This window comes from Heptranchias perlo, chromosome 15 (assembly GCF_035084215.1).
Source record: "Heptranchias perlo isolate sHepPer1 chromosome 15, sHepPer1.hap1, whole genome shotgun sequence".
Lineage (NCBI taxonomy): Eukaryota > Metazoa > Chordata > Chondrichthyes > Hexanchiformes > Hexanchidae > Heptranchias > Heptranchias perlo.
Window position 1 is genome coordinate 45,032,986 of NC_090339.1, and position 25,606 is coordinate 45,058,591.

General features: G+C 40.7%; 1 protein-coding gene across 1 annotated transcript in view; it reads left to right on the forward strand.

The window, feature by feature from the left end:
- Positions 1–753: 753 nt before the first annotated feature.
- chic1 (cysteine-rich hydrophobic domain 1) overlaps positions 754–25,606 on the forward strand; it is a 48,411-nt gene continuing 23,558 nt past the window's right edge. Inside the window, exons 1-3 of the mRNA XM_067997144.1 lie at positions 754–898; positions 15,743–15,797; positions 24,482–24,637. Coding sequence (XP_067853245.1) covers positions 777–898; positions 15,743–15,797; positions 24,482–24,637 — 333 coding nt within the window. The 5' untranslated portion in view covers positions 754–776. The remainder of the gene's footprint in view (positions 899–15,742; positions 15,798–24,481; positions 24,638–25,606) is intronic.

Sequence of the window (25,606 nt, forward strand, 5' to 3'; positions counted from 1 at the left end):
TGGTTCCAGTCTTGGGAGACCTCATCAATGCTCAGTGGTACCATGGCAATACCCAGTGCCCCAGAAATTTCCTCCTTAGGGGTTTAATTTCCTTTGGTTGCGCACTGGTTTATGTAAAATTGTAATGATTTGGAATGCACTGCCTGAAATGGTGGAGGAAGCAAATTCAATAGTAGCTTTGAAAAGGGAATTGGATAAGTACTTCAAAAGGAAAAAAATGCAGGGCTATGGGACTAATTGGATAGCTCTTTCAAAGAGCCGGCACGATGGGGCGCATTTCTGTCGTGTATGTTTCTATGATAAAATTCCTTTGTACACTATTACCTTTGTGTATTAGTGACTGTCTGAAAATAGCATACAAAGGAATTGTATGCCAATGTGTTAACCCCAGAACAAATTAAACCCCTAGTCTCTTTCAACACTCTTGGAAAATATCATCCCAGTGAAACTCCGAAATGAGCGAGACTTTACATGTCTAGAAAAAAAACCTCCTTTGATACTGTGTGCCTTTTCTAAAACACACGTTAGGAGACACTGGGTCATTAACCCAGATAAAAGAAATCTAACAAAAGTGCCCCTTTTTTTTTTAAGAGGGTCGCAACTAAAACAAAGTGTGTGCAACGGTGGTGCAAACTAAAAGCATGTCTTTTCCTGTCTTGCTCCTGTTGTTGTTACTGGATCCGCACGCGGTTGTCAAGCTGCTGCCGCTGCTTGTGACGTCACCGGGCCGGTGAGCGCGCGCAGACGCGGGGAGAGCTCGTGCCCCTCAGTCCAACATGGCCGACTTCGACACTATATATGAGCTAGACGAGGAGGACGAGCGTGTGGTGATGGACGAACATTTGATCCGGTATACGTCCGACCCCGTGGTGGTGCGAGGGGCCGGGCATATAACAGTGTAAGTTCGGACATTACCGGGGAGGGTGGAAAGGTAGGAGAGAGAAAGAGATCTCCTATCCCTTCTCCCGGGAGTCTTGAGTGTCGGCCCCAGGCTGGGTCCCGGCCTTTCCTGACAGCAGCTGAGCGTGAGCCGACTGTAACCAGGCAAGGGACGCGTAAACATTCCCAGTGAGAGTGGACAGGGATACAGCTGTTCGTGCATCAAATTAGTCTTGGTGTGGTGTTGTAATTTGTAGATCTGTTTGATGCAGTCAGTATTTAATCTAGTTATTTAAAAAAAATATTTTACTATAAAAGCTGATCTATTTGTAAAATTTCCAGCATCATAACAAATATTCCCACTTTTTGTTAGTTTACCCCGTATTTAAAAATCCGTTTTTAAAAAAATCATTTGAGACGTTAAACTGCAGTTGTTACACTGTTGTTGAGAGCCCGGCATTCTGTCACATGTAGGAAACGGTGGTTCATGGATTTATATAATCAGAATGATTCGATTGCCAACACATGAAATTGTTTACATTTAAATGGGTCACATTTTAAACCAAAATTAATGTGATTTGCTCTGTCTGAGATGGTCCTAAAACCCTGAAACTTATGCAATAAATTCACTTGTGTATTCCTATTGATTAACTACCTATGCAGTGTTGGCTCTGTGTTGCAACCCTAGCTTTGTTGCAGCATCAGCTTTGAATTATTGCTCCTCCCTTTTTGAAGTAGAAATGTATAGGTAATGCCTCCATGGACTCTTTGGGAATGTGTGCTTTTAATTCACAGACCTGCTTGGGAGGGAAATCTTGAAGAAAACGTTGTAATCACTTCATAGCCTTCAGATATATCTGTCTCTTATTTGGTGTCAATATGATTCATTAAACTAAACTGTTGCAATTTAAATGTAATTTTAAAGATGCTATGACATAATTTAGAAAAGTAGTAATATCTACAAACAGCTTCTAAAAAAAGACAAGAGTTGCAGATAATTTTAGAGCATTTATACAATAGTGCATTAGGTCAGGAGAGATTTTGCAGGCCACTTTACTTTGCTGTTTCAGTACTTACCTATTATGCTTGTTGAAAGTGAAGTATACAAATGCATTGTAGAAGAAATTTACTGCTGTGGTGTACATCAGAAGAACATATTAGGACATTGTATAACCTCAACCCATGATTTCTCAAGCATTAAAATGAATGAATGGAAAATTGCAGGCTGGGAATGTGCAATTTCTCAATGTGCAAAGCAGGAAATGTTCCCTTAAAATGTCTGAGTGGAAACTGTTTACAGTGCTGTGGTGTAACACAATTGGCCTGATTTGTTTATTAGTGTTAAACTTTGCACCATGCATTATAGTAATGTCATGATTCTCTGTATTTTGTTGATTTTTATATTCAACAGTATCAGAGGATGTGGCACTCAAATGGTGGTGTACATTTTCATGCATTTTTTAAAAATAAAAGTTAATTTCTGCTAGAAGGGCTTTTTTACAGATACATTCTTCAAAATGTCCAGGCAGCTATCTCAAACCATGTCTGAAAATGTCCATGTGCCATTGTGTTAGTAGTTAAAATGTATAAATGTACCACATGGTGCAGTATTGAGCTACTGAATACACCACCTGATGTGGAATTGAGTGACAAAGATCAACAATTTCCCAAGTTCAATTCTTGGTCTTTGCTGTTAGCTGATCTCAGCCTGGGTGTTGCTGCAATTAGCCTTGGCACCCCTGTATTAGGGAAGGGGAAAAATGCAGCCTGGAGTTTCAACTCCTAACTTCTGCCTTGTGATCCTGATGAACATCTGTTGAGATTAAATACAAAATACAGGGTAATAGATTTTCAGGGAAAGTGGAGTAAATATAAAAGGAGGCGATGTAGCCCACATGTCAGGGATAAATTAAAGATGTTGATCCTATGGAAGGTGAAAACTTTTACAATGTACAATGGTTGGATATCTTTAATGTGTAAAGGTCAAAACTGACACTAAGGGTACGATATCATCTGCGAGGTCAGAATAAGACTGGAAGAAAAAAAAGTATATGAAAATAGGAAGGTTATTTCAATCAAGAGCCTCAGTCAATCAAATACAATTGGGAGTACCAAGTGGTTCAGAGTTTGTTATTAAGCATAATGCATGACAAAAGCAGGAAGGTTATTTTAATCAAGGATGTCAGTCAATCAGTCAGTCAAGTTATTAAGCATAATGATTCATGACTCATTGTGTTGGGGAAGCTACCACAGGCAGTGCATATTGTGACTTGATAATGGTAAATGGCCCATATGGCAAATGGAAGTCATGGTACCCTTGGGACATAATTGGCCATAGAATAATCACGTTCAACATGGTCTGGGATTCAGAACTACCAAAGACCAGAAGGTAAGTTTTTTATAAATTAAATGGACTAATTTCCTCAAGGAAATGAGGGAATAGTAAGAAAATTAAATGGGTTTATTCAACCACGTCAAGGCCTTGGAGAGCGTGAAGGAGATTTACCAAATGGTACGAGGGATGAGGAACTTCAGTTATGGTAAAAACTAGAGAAGCTGGGATTGTTCTCCTTAGAGCAGGGAAGGTTATGGGGAAATTTAATAGAGGTGCTCAAAATTATGAGGGTTTTTTTATTCGTTCATGAGATGTGGGCTTCGCTGGCAAGGTCAGCATTTATTGCCCATCCCTAATTGCCCTGGAGAAGGTGGTGGTGAGCCGCTGCCTTGAACTGCTGTAGTCTGTGTGGTGCAGGTTCTCCCACGGTGCTCTTAGGTAGGAAGTTCCAGGATTTTGACCCAGCGACGATGAAGCAACGGTGATATATTACCAAGTCGGGATGCTGTGTGACTTGGAGGGAAACGTGCAGGTAGTGTTGTTCCCATGTGCCTGCTGCCCTTGTCCTTCTAGGTGGTAGAGATCACTGGTTTGGGAGGTGCTGTCGAAGAAGCCTTGAAGAGTTGCTGCAGTGCATCCTGTAGATGGTACACACTGCAGCCACTGCGCTGGTGGTGAAGGGAGTGAATGTTTAGGGTGGTGGATGGGGTACCAATCAAGTGGGCTGCTTTGTCCTGGATGATGTTGAGCTGCTTGAGTGTTGTTGAAGCTGTACTCATCTAGGCAAGTGGAGAGTATTCCATCACACACCTGACTAGTGCCTTGTCGATGGTGGAAAGGCTTTGGGGAGTCAGGAGGTGAGTCACTCACTGCAGAATTTTTTTTCCAAAAAAAATATACTTTATATGATTCATAAAATTTGCAGCAATACATACAATAAAGTTGTCATATCAGATTCCAAATGTACACAATACAGATTATATAATTTGCAGGTTACATCAAGTACAGGTCATTGTACATAATTACAGTTCATGACACTCTAGGGTGCCTCATTGCATTACGCTCAGTACAGAATATTGATTACAGGTACGTTACAGATTCATTACAGGTACATTACATCAATTTGAATTTTACATTCTGCCCGAGGGGTTTTTTCCCTGATTGCATCCCCTCTGTATACAATGGCGGAAAGGCTCTAAACGGTTGCCTTTCCCCACAGAGTCTTTACGGCAGCCGCACCCAGCATCAATGTGTCCCTGAGCACATAGTCCTGGACCGTGGAATGTGCCAGTCTGCAACACTCGGTCGAGGACAGCTCCTTGCACTGGAAGACCAGCAAGTTTCAGACAGACCAAAGGGCATCTTTCACCAAGTTGATGGTCTTCCAGCAGCAGTTGATGTCTGTCTCGGTGTGCATCCCCGGGAACAGCCCATGGAGCACAGAGGCCTATGTTACGGAACTGCTCAGGACGAACCTGGATAGATACCACTGCATCTCTCTCCAGACCTTCTTTGCAAAGGCACGTTCCAGAAGGAGATGGGAGACAGTCTCGTCTCCACCGCAGCCTCGGCGACAGCGCACAGTGGCGCTGAGACTCCGGGAATGCATGAAGTATCTGACTGGAAGGGCCCTTCTCACCACCAGCAAAGCTAGGTCTTGGTACTTGTTTGACAGCTCTGGTGATGAGGCGTTCTGCCAAATGACATTGACAGTCTGCTTGGGGAACCAACTGACAGGATCCACCATCTCCTTTTCCCGCAGGGTCTCAAGGACTTTGCGTGCGGACCACTTGCTGATCATCTTGTGGTCAAAGGTGTTTTTCTGCACAAACCTTTCTATGAAGGACAGGTAGGGTGGAACGGTCCAACTGGATGGAGCGTTCGGTGGCAGCGTGGCCAGGCCCATCCTTCTCAACACCGGGGACAGGTAGAACCTCAGCACGTAGTGACACTTTGTTTGCATACCAAGGGTCTACGTACAGCTTGAAGCAGCTGCACACAAAGGTGGCCCTCAGGATGAGGGCCACGTTGGGCACGCCTTTCCGCCCTTTCTCTGTAGACTTGTACGTAGTGTCCCTGTGGGCACGGTCCATTTTTGATCTGCAGATAAAGTGGAAGAGGGCTTGGGTGACTGTCGCGGCACAGGAGTGAGGCATAGGCCAGATCTGCGCCTTGTACAGCAACACAAAGAGTGCCTCGCATCTGATGACCAGGTTCTTGCCCACGATCGAGAGGGATCGTCGATCCCACAGTCCCAGTTTCTGCTTCACCTTGGCAATATGCTTCTCCTAGATTTTGGTGCACGCACCCTCCCCCCCCCCCCCCCCCGAAATAGATTCCCAGCACCTTCAGGTAATCCGACCTGACGGTGAAGGGGACAAAGGATTGGTCGGTCCAGTTCCCAAAGAACATGGCCTCGCTCTTGGGTACGATTTACCCTGGCCCCTGAGGCCAGCTCGAACTGGTCGCAGATGCTCATCAATCTGTGGACCGACAGCTGATCCGAGCAAAAGACGGCGACGTCGTCCATGTGCAGGGAGGCCTTGACCTGAGTGCCTCCGCTGCCTGGGATCGTCACCCCTCTTTCGCTCTCATCCCTCCTGATGGACTCGGCAAAGGGTTCGATGCAACACACGAACAAGACGGAGGAGAGAGGACAGCCCTGCCTTACTCCAGATTTGATCGGAAAGCTTTCTGATTCCCACCCGTTGATTGAAACTGCGCTACAGATGTCTGTGTAGAGCAGTTGGATCCAATTGCGGATTCCTTCCCCAAACCCCATTTTGGAGAGCACGTCCATCATGTACGTGTGGGATATTCTGTCAAAGGCCTTCTCCTGGTCCAGGCTGATCAGGCAGGTGTTCACTCCCCTGTCCTGAGTAGCGCCAGGCTATCCGAGATCTTCCTGCCGGGTACGGCGAAGGTCTGATCGGGGTGGATCACCACCTCCAGGACTGACTTGAACCGATTTGCGATGACCTTGGACAGAATTTTGTAATCCACGTTAAGTAGTGAGATGAGTTGCCAATTTTTGATTTCTTCCCTCTTTCCCCCCCCCCCCCCCCCCCCCGCCCCCCTTCCGCTTGTAGATGAGGGTGATGATGCCTTTCCTCATGGAGTCTGACATGCTGCCAGCCAGAAGCATACCCCCATACACTTCCAGCAGGTCTGGGCCTATCCAGTCCCACAGAGCCGAGTACAACTCCGCCGGTAAGCTGTCACTTCCGGGAATCTTACTCTTCTCAAAGGAACGGACTCTCCCGCTTGCTGTCATCTAGAGCCTCCGTGATAGACGACAAGAAGGACTGGGAGGCCGCGCTGTCTGTGGGCTTCACGTTGTACTTTCTCTTGTTGGAGATGGTCATTGTCTGGCACTTGTGTGGCGCGAATGTTACTTGCCACTTATCAGCCCAAGCCTGGATGTTGTCCAGGTCTTGCTGCATGTGGGCTCGGACTGCTTCATTATCTGAGGGGTTGCGAATGGAACTGAACACTGCAATCATCAGCGATCATTGCCATATCTGACCTTATGATGGAGGGAAGGTCATTGATGAAGCAGCTGAAGATGGTTGGGCCTAGGACACTGCCCTGAGGAACTCTTGGGGCTGAGATGATTGGCCTCCAACAACCACTACCATCTTTCTTTGTGCTAGGTGTGACTCCAGCCACTGGAGAGTTTTCCCGATTGCCATTGACTTCAATTTTATTAGGGCTCCTTGGTGCCACACTCGGTCAAATGCTGCCTTGATGTCAAGGACAGTCATTCTCACCTCCCCTCTGGAATTCAGCTCTTTTGTCCATGTTTGGACCAAGGCTGTAATAAGGTCTGGAGCCGAGTGGTCCTGGCGGAACCCAAACTGAGCATCGTGAGCAGGTTATTGGTGAGTAAGAGCCTCGTGATAGCATTGTCGACAACACCTTCCATCACTTTGCTGATGATTGAGAGTAGACTGATGGGTTGATAATTGGCTGGATTGGATTTGTCCTTTTTGTGGACAGGACATACCTGGGCAATTTTCCACATTGTGGGGTAGATGTTGTAGCTGTACTGGAACAGTTTGGCTAGAAGCACGGCTAGTTCTGGAGCACAGGACTTCAGCACTACAGCCAGGGTGTTGTCGAGGCCCATAGCATTTGTTGTATTTTGATAGAGAAGATAAGGAGAAACTGTTTCTGCTGACGAGAGTCAGTAACCAGATAACACAGATTTAAGATAATTGTTTTTTTAAAAAAAAATCCAGGGTGGAAATGAGGAGACTTTTTTAGGCAGCGAGTTGTTACGATCTGGAATGCAATACCTGAACAGGTGGAACCAGATTTATTAGTAACTTTCAAAAGGGAATTGAATATATACTTGAAAAGGAGAAATTTGCAGGGAGTGGGACTAATTGGATAGCTCTTTCAAAGAGCCAGCACCGACATGATGGATTGAATGGCCTCCTGTGCTGTATGATTCTGTGAACCACATTTCTTCAAAGGTGATTCACTTTTCTTCTAAAGATAAAGTACTGAGCATGTAGAATAAATCTACACCTAAGATTAATAAACATAACAAAGATACATATATAGAAGTTATAACACTGGTATAAGCCATTCAACCCGACCAATCCGTGTTGGTATTTACCCTCCACGTGGGCAAATAGTTCAGTCTGAGATGAGATTATATTTGAGGAATGACTTTAGGTACTGGGACTATTTCCACTTGAGCAGAGAATGCAAAGAGCAGATTTAATAGAAGTTTTTAAAAGTATGAAGGGTTTTAATAGTGTGAATAGGGAAAGATTGTTTCCTCTGGTTCGGTAGTCAATGACTGGGCCATCAATTTAAAATCATTGCTGGGAGTGAGGAAAGAGGTTAGGCGAGTTTTTTTTTAATGAAAAGAGTTGTTGGAGCAGGGAATGCTTTATCACAGACAGTAGTTGAGACAAACAACAAGGGAAAGGTGGATAAACCTTTCCTTGAAGCAGAGGATGATACAGGGCTGTATGGAGAGTGCAAGGTAATGGGATTAATTTTAGATTGCTCTAGCAAAGAGCAGGCACTGATACGATTGGCTGAATGGTCTCCTTCAGTGCTGTAAACTTCTATAGTTCTACAAGCATGTCCTTAAATGGATTAGCAAAATAAAGGAAAAAAACAACCTCTACAAATCCTACAGGGAGGATGGTGAAGCAGCCCATATGGATGAATATAAAAACATGCAGAAGCATATTAAAATGCTAGGCAGAGGGGAAAAGGCACTTGGTTTATTAAAAAAAACAGTGCAGTAGTAAAAGGGAAAGCAGAAGAGGTGAAAACTGCAAAAGATGCCAGCAAAACTGAAATCAAGGTTGAACACAAGATATTTAATGTATACTATATAAATGATTACTTCCTCCAAGCATTCACTAGGGAAGACATGAGCAAAGTGCCATCCTCAAGAGTGATAATCCAAGTAGAATTAATGAATTTGATGTAAATGAATTAGAATCACCAGACAGGTTGAAAGGGCTCAAACAAACCAATTCCCAGGGTTGGATGGTATTTATTCCAGAGTACTAAGGGAGATGAGGAATGAGATTTGTACGGCATTATGAGGGAATCAGTGAACAATGGAGGTACCAATGGATTGGAAACAGAGTGATGTGGGCACAGTTTCAATCAGGATGAGAAAACCAAGTTGATCTGAATACTGATTAGTCTTCCTTCGATATCGGGTAAAGTAAAGGAAAAATGAGGATTCCCTGAATCATCAGTCAATACAGTATTGGCATCCTTACTGTTTCTAATTTTCAATAATGACTTGGATTCAGAAATTGAATGCTCACTAGGAGTGAGATTTGTATCTGAAGAGGTAGTTCAGCAACTACAGAATAAGACAAAACATGTAAGTGAGCAGAACAATGCCAGATGAAGTTTAGAAGGAAGAAAAAAATGTTGGCCTAAGTACACTGAGTGGTGTTAATAGTTAAAGGTGAAGTTGGAAAAGAAGTTTTAATAAACTCTATGTTCAACATGTCCAATTATTGCAGAGCAACAATCAATAGAGCAAATAGAATGCTGAATTATATGGTCAAAACAGTAGAGTACAAGTTACAGGAAGTCATGTTCAAACTGTATGGTGCTCGAGCTAGACCACAGCTTGAGTACTGCATTCAGTTCTGGTTACTGACCAACAGGGAGGTGTCAAGTTCTGGAGATAGTTGAGAGGAGCCATGAGACTGATTCCTAGCATCAGAGGATTGAATTATAAGGAAAGACTGGAGAAACTTGGGCCTTTTAGCCTCGAAAGGAGACAATTGAGAGGTGATCTTATAGAGGCATATATGATGGCAGTCAATATGGAAAAAATAGATCTGGCACAATACTTCAAACTAAACCGGGATAGTAGGATGGGGCCAGGTTAAATGTAGTGAAAAGGCAAATTTAGGACTGATCGAAGTTCTTCACACAATGATTAATATATGAAATGGAACTCCAGATAAAGTAGTGGAAGTAAAATCCTGCTTGTAAGAGAGGGTTGGATGTCGTGATGCAGAGGAGTGTAGGGTCTTTCTGGATGGATAAACTAAGATGGGCCAAATGGCCTTTCTCATCTTTATCTGTCCTGCGACAGGATTGGGTTCACTGTAATGCCCCCACAATCAAATAATCTGCAAGCACTTGCAAATGGGTTCTCCTGTTCAGTCCAAATCATTTTTTTGGCAAAATTTACATAATTGTGCTTTGCAAGTACAAACAAGCATCTATTTAAAAATTGAAAGCGAAATACTGCGAATGCTGGAAATCTGAAATGAAAACAGAAAATGCTGGAAAAGCTCAGCAAGTGAGGCAGCATCTTTAGAGAAAGAGACAGAGTTAACATTTCAGGTCGAAGACCTTCAGTTCTGACGGATGCTGCCTCACTTTCTAAGCTTTTCCAGCATTTTCTGTTTTTATTTAAAAATTGACATGGGTGAGTGGGCAGTACACAGTTGATGCGCATTTCATGTCCAATTGAGAAGATTTTCTTAATATAATGGAATGGATAATTTATATTAGCTTTCCTGACATTGGCTGTGCTGTTTTGGGGAGGAGCTGCAAAATCAGTTTGTACTTGCCAGAACTCGTGTTGACAGCTTGTCCAATTTAGAAGCCTTTGATCCTTTCAATTAGTGTGTGCAGTGTCAAGTTGTCAGTTGGTTAGGTGATCAGATGGCTAGATCGAATATTGCTTCACCATGAAGAAGCAGACCACAGGATAGACAAAATGTTCTGTTGGTACACACACACAGTCAATAAGCAGCTTGTTTGAGCAGCAGATTGAGGAGAGTTGTGTTGTACCAGGACAGACAAAAAGTATTCTGAAATAGATTCTGAATAATTTCCAAAATCCAGTGAACAGATTTGATACCCATACATTTTTCTAATTGGGTGCCGGTGAGATGGAAAGCCCACCTCAGGTTTGGGAGTTAGAGGTCAGCGTTAGAGGTCAGCTTGTGTCATACTTCAGAATTTATCATGGCACCATTGTAATGATTCTGGGAACAGATAACACTGTATTTTGAGGCTTTTACTTTTATAGGTCCCTCTCAGATGTCTACCTGTAGCTTCCTTTTAGCAGCAGTATCCAATTTTTCCTGCAATTTTATAATCCTTTAAAAGATAGCTTGCTACTACTGGATGTAATCTATAGGCCACCAATTAGTGGGAAGGATATAGAGGAGCAGATTTGCAGGAAATTAGAGAAGTGCAAGAACTATAGACTAGTGATAATGGAGGACTTCAAATATCTTAATATAGACTGGGATAGTAATAGTATAAAGGGCAAAGAGGGAGGAATTTCTGTATTGTGTTCAAGAGAACTTTCTTGATCAGTATGTTTCCAGCCCAACGAGGAAGGAGGCATTACTGGATCTAGTTCTGGGGAATGAAGTTGAGCAAGTGTCCGAGAGAGACTATTTAGGGAACGGTGATCATAGTATCATAAGGTTTAGATTAGTTATGGAAAAGGGCAAGGAGCAATCTAGAGTAAAAATACTTAATTGAAGGAGGGCCAATTTCAGTGGGCCAGGTAAATTGGAATCAAAGATTGTCAGGCAAAACTGTAATCGAACAATGGTCGACTTTTAAAGGGGAGATGGCTCGGGTACAGCCTAGATACATTCCCACGAGGGGGAAAGGTAGAGCAACCAAAGCCAGAGCTCCCTGGATGACGAAAGAGTTAGAGTAAGATGAAGCAGCAAAAGGGGGTGTATGACGGATGTCAAGTTGATAATACAAGTGAGAACCAGGCTGAATATAAAAAGTACAGAAGAGAAGTGAAAAAGGATATAAGAAGGACAAAGAGAGAGTATGAGAATAGACCGGCAGCTAACATAAAAGGGAATCCAAAAGTCTTCTATAGGCATATAAATAGTAAACGGGTAGTAAGAGGAGGGGTGGAGCCGATTTGGGACCAAGGAGGAGATCTATGCATGGAGGCAGAGGGCATGGCTGAGGTACTAAATGAGTGGTTTGCATCTGTCTTGACCAAGGAAGAAGCTGCCACAGTCACAGTAAAAGAGGAGGTAGTTGAGATACTGGATGGGCTAAAAATTGATGAAGAGGAGGTACTAGAAATGCTGGCTATGTTTAAAGTAGATAAGTCACCCGGTCCGAATAGGATGCATCCTACTTTGCTGAGGGATGTAAGGGTGGAAATTGCAGAGGTGTTGGCCATAATCTTCCAATGCTCCTTAGATACGGGGGTGGTGCCAGAGGACTGGAGAATTGCAAATGTTACACCCTTGTTCAAAAAAGGGTGTAAAGATAAACCTGGCAACTACAGTTTAACCTCGGTGGTGGGGAAGCTTTTAGAAATGATAATCCAGGACAAAATTAATAGTCACTTGGACAAGTGTGGATTAATAAAGGAAAGCCAGCACGGATTTGTTCAAGGCAAATCATGTTTAACTAACTTGATTGAATTTTTTGATGAGGTAACTGAGAGGGTTGATGAGGGCAATGTTGTTGATATTGTGTATGGACTTCCAAAAGGTGTGCCTGCACAATTGAAGCCCATGGAATTAAAGGGGCAATGGCAGCATGGATACGAAATTGGCTAAGTGACAGGAAACAGAGTAGTGAACAGTTGTTTTTCGGACTGGAAGAAAGTATACAGCGGTGTTCACCAGGGGTCAGTACTAGGACTGCTGCTTTTTTTGATATATACACTGACTTGGCACAATTTCAAAATTTGCAGATGACACAAAACTTGGAAGTGTAGTACACAGTGAAGAGGATAGTAATAGACTTCAAGAGGACATAGACAGGCTGGTGGAATGGGCGGACACATGGCGATGAAACTTAAGGTAGAGAAGTGCGAAGTGATACATTTTGGCAGGAAGAACGAGGAGAGCCAATATAAACTAAATGGTACAATTCTAAAGGGGGTGCAGGAACAGAGAGACCTGGGGACCTATGTACCCAAATCTTTGAAGGTGGCAGGACTGATTGAGAAACGGTTAAAAAAGCATATGGGATCTTGAGCATTATAAATAGAGGCATAGAGTACAAAAGCAAGGATGTTGTTGAACCTTTATAAAACACTGGTTTAGCCACAATTGGTGTATTGTATCCAATTCTGGGCTTTAGGAAGGATGTGAAGGCCCTAGAGGGGGTACAGAAAAGATTTATTAGAATGATTCCATGGATGAGGAACTTCAGTTTCGTGGATAGACTGAAGAAGCTAGGGTTGCTCTCCTTAGAGCAGAGAAGGTTAAGAGGAGATATGATAGAAGTGTTCAAAATCATGAAGGGTTTAGATAAAGTAAATAAAGAGAAACTGTTCCCATTGGTGGAAGGATCAAGAACCAGAGGACACAGATTTAAAGTGATTGGCAAAAGAACCAAAGGTGACATAAGGAAAAGCTTTTTTACACAGAGAGTAGTTATGATCTGGAATGCGCTACCTGAAAGGATGATGGATGCAGAATCAATCGTGGCTTTCAAAAACGAGTTGGATAAATACTTGAAGGAAAAAATTTGCCGGGGAATGGGACTAACTGGACTGCTCTTACAAAGAGTCAGCACAGGCTCGATGGGCCGAATGGCCTCCTTCTGTGCTGTAACTATTCTATGGTGCTACTGTAAATGTAGAGGGAGACTTAATTCCAAAATGGTGTTACTGGGAATGCTGACGGTCAGATGCATTGCCCCCTTCTGCCCCAGTAAGGATCTGATAAATTGGAGTTTAAATGACTTTGTTATGGTTTGTAGATTTTCTAAATTCGCTTCGGGCTCGGGAGTTTGCAACAGTAATATTTTTGAGTGATTTTTTAAAAAAAAACTTGCAGTCAGAACTTGTATTTGGAAGAACAAAGGGTTTTATGCATTTAATTCAAGGAATATTTGCATATTTTTTAATTTATCTCTTTCCCCTCCCCAACCTTGATGTACGGGATCAAGAAGGGTCAGATTTGTTGGGTCTAATGACCTTTTTCTTTTCCTAGAAATTCTTGTGCATGGCACTAAATTATGTGTAAATTTTTGAGTAACTGTCATAACAATGTTCAGTTAAGTTGAGATTACTACTGTCCAGGAATGTTTCCTAAGATTTTTTGAGATTTTAAGTTTTTTTTGATTGTGTTGATCAAAACGAGGAATGTCTGCTGCACAATACAATACTTTTTTGCCACTCTTATCATCCACAGTCAACTCTGGCAGTAACAAAGGCAAAGATGAGGGTTTCAGCAGCTGATGGGCTGAGGCAGGGGCGGAGATGGGCGATTATTATATAGGTGGAAGTAGGCAGTCTTGGTGATAGAGCAGACATGTGGTCAGAAGTTCAGCTCCAGGCCAAATAGGACGCCGAAGTTGCAAAAAGTCTGGTTTAGCCTCAGACATTGGTCAAGGAGAGGGATAGAGTCGGTGGCTAGGGAACGGAGTTTGTGGTGGGGACTGAAGACAATGGCATCAGTTTTCCCAATATTCAATTGGAGGAAATTTCTGTTCATCCAATACTGGATGTGGGATAAGTAGTGTGACAAATCAGAGGCAGTGGAGGGGTCGAGAGGGGTGAGGTAGAGCTGGGTGTCATCAGTGTACGTGTAGTATGTTGTGTTTTGGGATAATGTCGCGAGGGGCAGCAAGGACAGGGGTCAAGAGTGAACTGCTTACCTTCCCCAAGCAGGATAGTCATTAGTTGCTCATTAGACAACTGACGAGTACAATTTTGAGCCCTTGCTAATCTGAGTTTATTTAAATCCATTTCAGAAATGGAAAAAATACACAAACTCATTGCAACACTTGTGACTTTCTGATGAGGTTTAATGAACCTAGGAACCTAATAACTGTCAAGATGGACAACACTTTCAATGGCTATTCTTTATTATGTAGTAAAAATGTGTAAATATCCTTCCCTCTTTATTGTATTCTAATCTAGCCAACACACTGTGGATTGGAAGACCTTGTTTCTCGTATCCAGTACTTTTTGTAACTTGATATGTTGCTGAACTTGCTGTTTAGTATAAACAGTGAATTGTGATCCTTCCTGATGTGTATTTGTGTGCACTCCATTCTGAGATGGAAAGGATTTTGTTTAAATAAGGCAGGGAAAATTTTCTTCCCTCCCTTGATTTTGTATGTAATCTGCAATCTTCCTGCTATATCATACAACTTATATAGACTTTATTTCCCATATTTAAAACATCTACCATTTGCTTTGATGTATTGAGTAATGTGACTTCTACATAGAATTGTCATTTCAATGAATATACAGTAAAACAGAAATTCTCAGTCAGTTGTAGTTTCTGTTCATTTTAGAGAAATGTTCCCAATTAAAATGCTGGTTTGAAACTGATTAAGTTGCCTTTGAAAGCATAACTTGATTTTTTAATTGTACTAAGGTGTACATTGCTCCTTGATATGCTGGCTGGCTCTCTGGTGTTCTGTCTGCCACTTGTTTTGAAACCAGTATTATCATTTGGAGGTACTATCCCAGCTTGGTATCAATTAATGGTGTTTGTGCTTAAAAAAATCTGAAAAATCTCTTGGACCTGGTACGGAAGTATTCCATATTTATGAAAATCAATGGGTTTTGGAAGACATTTCATTCAGCATTTAGGATTCGGTTAAAAAAATTGGGGGAATGTAATTGTGATTTTGAAGTGACTTTTTAAAAAAGAGCTATGATATGCACATTGAATTACTGAAATCGGCTGTGTCCAAAAAAAACAACTCTAAAATTAAAACACTTCAAAATGTTTCCTAACTGATGACTGACTTATTGTGTTTTCCACCTCATTGATTTCCGTTCTTATTGTCCATTACCTCGTTGATTAAATAATTAGTGACAGTTTTATTGGAGATTGAAGAAATATAACCACAACTTTCAGAATGACTTGAAATGAACATCTTCATATTATCAATTTTAATAAGGGATTTGTTTTTGAAAATGGGGCTTTCTCTCATTACAGCATTATATAACTCAAAAAAAGGAACATGTGCATGGTACTTGCACAGTAGTTTTTGCTGTAAAGTCACTATCTTCCTTGAGTAGCATTTTAAAATGTTGTGTTTTTTCTTAAGGTTTGGCCTCAGCAACAAATTTGATCCAGAATTTCCCTCGGTGCTTACAGGAAAGGTGAGTTATTATTGAAAACTGATGGTTTCCTTCTTGGTATCCTACTTTCTTTCTTTCCTTCACAACCCTTTCCCTACTCTTTCACCTCACCGCACCCCCACCCCCTTGCAGCATACGTAGATACCCAAGGCTTATTCAGAAAGTATTCTACAAAGATCAAGTAGTTAATATGAAATAATTTGAACAAAAGGTAATTATTTATTGAACTGAGCAGACCTTTTCTAACCCTTTAGCTCCTAATATATAGCTGGTATTATAGATCCTTCTAAGGGGTACATTTGGATATCTCATTTGGTAAAGGCAAATGAACTATACAGACCAGAAGATCCCAGGTTCAATTCCCGATCCGCACTGAATGAGCGATCTCAGCTGGGGTTGCACAAATTAACTCTAATTGGTCTTCGCATCTGTCTTTACCAAGGAAGAAGATGCTGCCAAAGTAACATTAAAGAGGGAGATAGTTGAGATATTGGATGGGGTGAAAATTGATAGAGGAGGTACTAGAAAGGCTGGCCATACTTAAAGTAGATAAGTCACCCAGTCCGGATGGGATGAAAGTGTGGATGAATAAAGGAAAGCCAATATTTATTAGAGGCAAATCGTGTTTAACTAACTTGATTGAGTTTTTTGATGAGGTAACAGAGAGGGTTGATGAGGGCAATGTGGTTGATGTGTATATGGACTTTCAAAAGGCGTTTGATAAAATGCCACATAATAGGTTTGTCAGCAAAATTGAAGCCCATGGAATAAAAGGGGCAGTGACAGCATGGATAGAAAATTGACTAAGTGACAGGAAATAGAGAGTGAAGGGGTACAGTTGTTTTTTGGACTGGAGGAAAGTATACAGTGGTCAGGTACTAGGATCGCTGCTTTTTTTTTGATATGTATTAATGAATTGGGTGTACAGGGCACAATTTCAAAATTTACAGATGACACAAAACTTGGAAGTGTAGTAAACAGTGAAGAGGATAGTAATAGACTTCAAGAGGAATTAGACAGGCTGGTGGAATGGGCGGACACATGGCAGATGAAATTTAAGGCAGAGAAGTGCAAAGTGATACGTTTTAGCAGGAAGAACGAGGAGAGCCAATATACACTAAATGGTACAATTCTAAAGGGGGTGCAGGAACAGAGAGACCTGGGGGTATATGTGCACAGATCTTTGAAGGTGGCAAGACAGGTTGAGAAAGCGGTTTAAAAAGCGTACGGCATCTTGGGCTTTATAAATAGAGGCATAGAGTACAAAAGCAAGGATGTTATGTTGAACCTTTAGAAGCCACTGTTTCGGCCACAACTGGAGTATTGTGTCCAATGCTGGGCACCACTCTTTAGGAAGGGTGTGAAGGTCTTAGAGAGGGTGCAGAAAAGTTTTACTAGCATAGTAAAGGGATGAGGGACTTCAGTTACATGGATAGGCTGGAGAAGCTGGGGTTGTTCTCCTTAGAGCAGAGAAGTTGAGATGAGATTTGATGGAAGTGTTCAAAATCATGGGTTAAGATAAAGTAAATAAAGAGAAACTGTTCCCATTGGTGGAAAGGTCGAGAACCAGAGGACACAGATTTAAGGTTATTGGCAGAATAACAAAAGGCGACGTGAGGAAAAACTTTTTTTACGCAGCGAGTAGTTATGATAGGAACATAGGAACAGGAGTAGGCCGTTCAGCCCCTCATACCTGCTTCGCCATTTGATAAGATCATGGCTGATCTGTGATCTAACTCCATATACCTGCCTTTGGCCCATATCCCTTAATACCTTTGGTTGCCAAAAAGCTATCTATCTCAGATTTAAATTTAGCAATTGAGCTAGTATCAATTGCCATTTGCGGAAGAGAGTTCCAAACTTCTACCACCCTTTGTGTGTAGAAATGTTTTCTAATCTCGCTCCTGAAAGGTCTGGCTCTAATTTTTAGGCTGTGCTCCCTACTCCTAGAATCCCCAACCAGCGGAAATAGTTTCTCTCTATCCACCCTATCTGTTCCCCTTAATATCTTATAAACTTCGATCAGATCACCCCTTAACCTTCGAAACTCCAGAGAGTACAGCCCCAATTTGTGTAATCTCTCCTCGTAACTTAACCTTTGAAGTCCGGGTATCATTCCAGTAAACCTATGCTGCACTCCCTCCAAGGCCAATATGTCCTTCCGAAGGTGCGGTGCCCAGAACTGCTCACAGCACTCCAGGTGCGGTCTAACCAGGGTTTTGTATAGCTGCAGCATAACATCTGCCCCATTGAACTCTAGTCCTCTAGATGTAAAGGCCAGCATTCCATTAGCCTTATTGATTATTTTCTGTACCTGTTCATGACTCTTCAATGATCTATGTACCTGTACCCCTAAGTCCCACTGTTTTTAACTTTTTACCATTTAGAAAGTATCCTGTTCTATCCTTTTTTGATCCAAAGTGGATGACCTCACATTTGTCTACACTGAATTCCATTTGCCCCAGTTTTGCCCATTCACCTAATCTATCAATATCGCTTTGTAATTTTAAGTTTTCATCTACACTGCTAACAATGCCACCAATCTTTGTGTCATCGGCAAACTTAGATATGAGACTTTCTATGCCTTCATCTAAGTCGTTAATAAATATTGTGAATAATTGAGGCCCCAAGACAGATCCCTGCGGGACTCCACTAGTCTCATCCTGCCAATGTGAGTATCTACCCATTACCCTACTCTCTGTCGCCTTTCGCTCAGCCAACTTCCTAACCAAATCCGTACTTTCCCCTCAATTCCATGGGCTTCTATCTTAGCTAACAGTCTCTTATGTGGGACCTTATCAAATGCCTTCTGGAAGTCCATATAAATAACATCCATTGACATTTCCCTGTCCACTACTTTAGTCACCTCTTCAAAAAATTCAATCAGGTTTGTCAGGCACAACCTACCTTTCACAAATCTATGCTGGCTCTCTCTGATTAAGTGAAAATTCTCAGTGTTCAGTCACCCTATCCTTAATTATAGACTCCAGCATTTTCCCCACAATAGATGTTAGGCTAACTGGTCTATAGTTCCCCAGTTTCCCTCTCTCTCTCCTTAAAAAGCGGAGTGACGTGCAATTTTCCAATCTACAGGGACTGTTCCTGAATCCAGAGAACTTTGAAAGCTTATAGTTAGGGCATCTGCAATGTGCTCACCTATTTCCTTTAAAAGGAAACCATCTGGTCCTGGGGATTTGTCACTCTTTAGTGTTATTATTTTCTTCATTACTGTTGCTTTACTTATGTTAATTTTATTGAGTCCCTGTCCCGGATTAAATATTAGTTTTCTTGGGATTTCCGGCATGCTATCCTCTTTTTCTACTGTAGATACTGATGCAAAGTAAGTGTTCAACATGTCCGGCATTTCCCCATTGTCAATGACAATATCCCCACTTTTGGTTTTTAAGGGGCCAACACTGCTCCTGACCACCCTCTTTTTCCTAATATAACTATAAAAATTCTTCGTATTGGTTTTGATATCCCTTGCAAGTTTCTTTTCATACTCTTTTTGTAGCTCTTACTGTCTGTTTTGTGACCCTTTGTTGATCTTTGTATCTTTCCTATTTGCCAGTATCTGTGTCATTTATTGCCTTTTTGTATGCCCTTTCCTTATGTCTTATACTGTCCCTTACCTCTTTAGTTGTCCATGGCTTTTTTTTTGGCAAGTAGAGTAGAGATCTGGAATGCGCTGCCTGAAAGTGTGGTGAAGTTAGATTCAGTCATGGCTTTCAAAAAGAAATTGGATAAATATTTGAAGAGAAAAAGTTTTCAGGGCTACAGAGAAAGAGCAGGAGAATGGGACTAACTGGATTGCTCTTACAAAGAGCCAGCACAGGATCAATGGGCCGAATGGCCTCCTTCTGTGCAGTAACAATTCTATGATTCACACCTGTGGACTAGGAAGAGCAATGCCAGCCAGGATCGCTGGCTGTTTTTTCCTGGTGCTCAAAGGTGCTGCGGCCAATTTTATTTCCACAAATCGTGCCCTGTTTACGATAAGCTAACTCAGTACAGACCAGCAGTCGAATCTGGTACTTGTCTGGTCTTTGTGGCTCAGTACTATAAAGCAGAGTGCACTGACAAACCGGTTATACATACTTATCAGGAGTTAGATGCAATTGCAATTCCTTTGCTCCCCTCTTCCTGCCACCAAGAAAGAAGAAATATTAGGCTGGTAATGCTAAGTCTGTATGCATAAACTGTAATTAAATCTATATGGAAATTTTGTTAAAGCATAAACTTCAGTTTTGGTTACCAGTGCACTGGTGCCAACCGTTATGGTTATAAGTCACACACAAAGGATTCAATTAGAAAAAGTATATGTTTGGGTGTTTTTGAATTGAAAATTTCAGATTACTGACATTTTTATTGTATCCCTGTTGGTCCTTAATTTAGTACTTTAGAACACTGCTGGATGTAATGAAATTTGGTCAGTTTAGGAAGCAGCTGCGATCTTTTATCCTTAGCTACACTGATCAAATGCATTCAACCTTTGCTTTATGTTTTTATTCTGCAACTTTGTTCTTGCAAGATATTCAACAGAACCTGTGGTTCATGTGTTTAATTTCCATAAAAATGCAAATGCCAAAATAGTCTATAGTTTTTTTGTATTCTCACTCTTTTTCTCTCTCGCTCTTTTTCTTTCTCTCGCGCTCTCATGTCGGATGACTGAGGCGAATTGTGAAGTACATTTGTGCGTCCATTAATTTGTTTACATCTGAGATCAGGTTTAGCACATAGATAGTTGGCATTTTACTACCTCTGCCACGGAGAAGTATACTATGGAATAATGCAATACGTAAACTATATAGATGCAGTAATCTTTAGTGCAGAGAATCACTATATACCAATTTACTACATGATGGAGTCCCATTACCTGATTTAAAGATTAATCAGGGATCAATTCAGCATTCTTTTATGGAGAATCTAAATGGCCACTAAAAATAATTGGGAATGTTGATTGAGCTTTTTATAGTTGTAGTCACTAATAATTTTAAAGGACTAAATTGCTTTTAATGCATGGTAATGTATAATCCTAATCAAAGCACTAAAAAAATCCCCGATTACATGTGTTTTCATTGTTCAACGAAGTAAATATCCTTATTTCCACACACACACATTCTGAAAGGTCCTGATCTCTATACTGTCCATTTATGTTATATTAATTAATAAATGAGGTGAAATTCAAATGTTAACTTGATAATTAGTGAGTTAAATTTGGGTCAGAGTTTTTTGTTTCAATTTTTGTTTGTTTCCCTGAAATATTATCCCCTCCCCTTCCTACCTTTCCTGAGCCTTTGACTCCTGGTAAGGATACAGTTCTACAGGCAAGCTTTGGTACCTCCTTCAAATGTCTATTATTAGTGCATGAGCCTTGACGGTGTCAGTAAGCTATTTGCCCAAAGGGACATCACAGCAGAGTATGATCCTGTCCTTACTTGATACCCACAGATGCGTATTTCCAGTAGGGGTCATTGGATAGTGATCAGAAGCTGGAACTTTGGAGGAGTTTCCACCTCTAATTTAGGGAAGCTGAGGCCAATCCTAGCATTCCTAATATTGCACCAGATGAAATCAGCTAACTCAGCACAGAATAGGAATCAAAATGGGACTTTATGGCTCAAATGCTTACAGTGTAAACCTGCCATGATGGGTGGGGGTGCAGATTCTTAGCAAACTGTAAGAATGAGTATTTTGGAACCCTGAATTGAGTAATTATAAGAAGCTATTATTGCACAAGTGCTCCAAAGGCTATTTTATAAAATTGTTCATTACAGGTAGCATTTGAAATTCATATTTACGCAAAGAACCTGGAGTAATATCTTTCACCAAAGAGGTCTTATCAGGGCAGGAGGGAGGGGAAGGCACCTCCAAAAGACGATAAATGTCTGATATATGTGCTTGGTTGAATTTGGTAAGGGAAGGGACGTTATATACTTTGCAAAACTGGCACACTACAAAGTCAACCAATAGAAAGCTACAAAAATGCATAAACCTAGAGCACTAATCCAAAATGTACTCGTATTTAATTGTTTTAAACTATTTAATAAAGCTATAAAGTAATCAGGGTACATAGACGAAGTTGCCATGGTTAAAAAGAATAAAAATTCAGCTACCACAGGGCAAGTAGCTGCAGTGTGTCAGCTAATTTTAATTTCATATCCTGATTACAAGATCTAACTGTAATGTTCTTTAAATTGTATCCTTCCCAGAACGATGTTCATCTTATAATTTTTGAGTGTGAAAATGCTGTTTTTAAGCTATTAAGTTACATCAGTACGGGAATTTTACTGGGGAAAATGCCATTTCTACCGATATCTAGAATTAAAGCATGGTAGTTTTGCAGGTTATGATCTCACTTCATGTACTGCTGCAGAAAAGAACACACATGTAAAGAAATTGGCAGATTTATCCTTTCTCATTTTTGAGAGAATATTTGCTAGAAATATTGTGTATTTTGTAACTAAGACCATTTGGCACACTTCACTAATGCTTGCTGTGTACAATTAGTTTTGTTTAAAAGTGCTCCTTGCTTTATGCCCTAGCATCCATTTTAATGGCTTCCCTGTCAACAAATTCATGCAGAATTCTGCTCTTGGCTTGTGTGTATCTTCTCTTTCCCCTCCCCCCACAAAAAGCAGGAATAAAAGTGTAGTGTAAATGTCACTTGTGGTATAATATACAGCTCCAGGGGACACACTGGATGATTAAACACATATGTATGTGTGTGTGTATATGTGTGTGTGTGTATATATATATATATATATATATATTTATATTATGAAAGGCAGCTTCCTACTCTAAATCTGCAACAAAGAGCCTGTGGAGAGGTAGTTGTGCATTGCAGAGAAGTATAAGCAATAAACGAGTGAGTTGCATTGTGACTGTACCTGACAGTTGATAGATTAGAGGGCTTGCTTATTATGATTGAAGAGGCATGGTTAGCCTGCTGGGCTTTGCCAGTCTTTTCACTATTTGTGAAGTGTTTTTGCATCCTGTCGTAAAATGTTACAACCATGTTTTATTAGCAGGTCCAATATAAAGCTAAGAGGAAGTAAGACTCATTTGCAGTGTGGGAAGCATGCCTTACTGACCAGTAGCTGGATGCTCATTTGCATTTTTCTTGTGGCAAGAATACTTGGCTTATAGTTTACAGCAAATATATGTTGCTAGGAGTCTATAATGCAAAGGTTTATTTTGGGCATTTGATTACATTTGCAAATATACCACACTAGATCCTCTGTTAGGGTGTATTGTACAAGTCATACAAAAAGTTAAGGAATGTATTTATATATGAGCTTTCTATTAGAGGGAGCCATAAACTGTGCTATCTCCAACTATTGAAATGAAAGCTATTGAATAACTTTCAGGACTATGCATGCCATAGAACTTGTAAGTCCCAACTGAAATAACATCACTGAACCCAATTTTCAATGTGCCATATAACTGTTAGATGACCCACAATGTGAAATTAGCTTTCTTGCCCAACAAAAATTAGTTTGTATATATTTGTAATAGAAAAATAGTTCTATTATACCCTGAGCCCCGTTATTGTTTATAGCTACTTTCAGTATTTGCATGAGCAATGGTTGGAATTTTTATGTAAAATAATGAGTATTTGCATTTTTCCCCTCTAAAGACCAATGTAAGTATTTGTATAGTTCTATTTAGAATATTTTTGCTCATCTGTAAGCTTTTCAGCTGCTCTATAGAACACAGTTTACTTCAATTTTAATGTTTTTGATCACTAATATTTTTTAATCTTGTAAACCATTGTTAATCTTCCCTTAACATGCATTCCTGCCTGTTGATGGATTTGACAAATGACTCTCCTGATTTTTGAAAAAAAATCTATATTGCCTCACAAATTCACAAAAATGAATTTGATAATTGACCTCTGACTTTAAAAAAAAATGAAACCATGTCTGTTCCATTTGTAAATACTGGGTGACCTTACACCTTAGGAACTTAGTGTATTGGGTCTTCATGAATGGCTTCTTAGAGCCTTTGGGTGGCTTTTAAAAATTACTGATAATTATCCATGCAGTTGTCTGCAGTTTTAAAGGAAAGGAGATATAGAGACAAAAAGTGATATCCTTATGTTCCTATATCCTAGTAGTGTAAATCTAAAACAATTGAAGATTATTCTGGAGGGATGAGAGGGGAAGGGAAACCACATTGAGTTGTCATTGTATGCATTTTCTTTCCTGCTTTTTGATTTTTTTTTAAAAGCGGGAAAAGGATGATTGAGCAAAATTAGGAATAAAGACTGAGTGGCATTTAACAATGATTTTAAATACAATTTCTGCTTGGGCATTTTTGATTTGAATTCATATTACTGTTAAGTAAAAGCTTCAAAGAATTGGTAGAAATATGCTTAACATGAGCACAACACAAATTCCTAGTTTAGTTTGGAGTTACATTTAATCTGCAGTGAGGCCTAGAAAATTAATATTTGAATTTTAAAAGTAATCTCTGGTTTCACTTTTATGGTGGATGTTGCCGTATTCTTTTCATAGTATGTAAATGGATACATAACTACACACATATCTCTTCAGTTTGATCTCATATGTGCACAGTACTTAGTTCAAAACTGTAGACGGCTCAAATAATAGCTTTTTTCTCATTGGTGAGCTTGATTTGAAATCTGCCTATGATGCTACAAATATCTTCATTATTATGACTCCTGCTTTATTCTGTTCTAGGTGGCTCCAGAGGAGTACAAGACGAGCATTGGTCGGGTAAATGGATGTTTAAAGAAAAATCTTCCCATCAATGTGAAGTGGCTTCTATGTGGTTGTCTGTGTTGCTGTTGCACCTTGGGCTGCAGTCTGTGGCCTGTCATCTGTCTTAACAAAAGAGTAAGTACTTAATTTTAATTCTTCACAAATTCGACCATTTGTACACACCGGTTAAAACAAATGGGACTAATGAAAGCTAGTTGCAAACTTTACAAATGGGGCTAGTCTTGGAACCATTTTTTTTGCCACCTTTCCCCCATTCTCACGAAGATATTGATTTCTTACTGCTGTACAATTACAACAGGCGCTGGTCACCCTTGGGCATCTTTCCTAAGCAGCCATTATTCACGTGTGATCTTTGATGGTATCGACAGGCTATTCAATCACGAGGCATCACAGCTGAACCCATTTCCATCCATGCATAAATTTTAGCAGTAGTTGCTGAACAAAAACCCTGGCTAATTTTACTAACCTTAGTCCAGAGGGGCTGAAGCCAATTAAAGCAGCCTGAGTGGGATTGCATGATGTTGAAAACGCTATCTGGTTGGCTTTGGAGAGACATCCGGGCCTGTGTTTTGCAGCAAGTGGTAACACTTTCAATGTATACTAGCATTTTGTGCACTACTTTTGCAAAGTTGCTTGTCATAGTTTGCATCATTTTGCACAGTTGTAATAGTGATGCTGTGTGATATCTTCCAGGGAGCAAAAACTGCACCTGAGGGATTCAGCTGACTTCCAGATTGTTGAGTTTTGAATGCAAGGATATTTCTTTGGCCTGTCAGCTGGATGTAATTACCTAGGTTTTAAACAGAAGGTTACAAGATGCAGGCCTGGACCTGAAACTGGAAGATAAGATGCAAGTGGCTAGTTTTGCAATTGGAAGTTGTCTAGAAAGAAAAGTGAAATCAAAAACAAGTACATAAGCTCATAAGAGATGAGGCATGTAGTTTATTACTTTTCCTCATTTTTTGACAAATGAAAATTGAGTGAAGTGAGGTTTGTTCACTTTCTGCTTGTAAAATAAAGCAGCTCAATGATTTACATCAGGTGTTATCTCACTAAGTTGTTTTTCAGTCTGCCTTTTGAAAG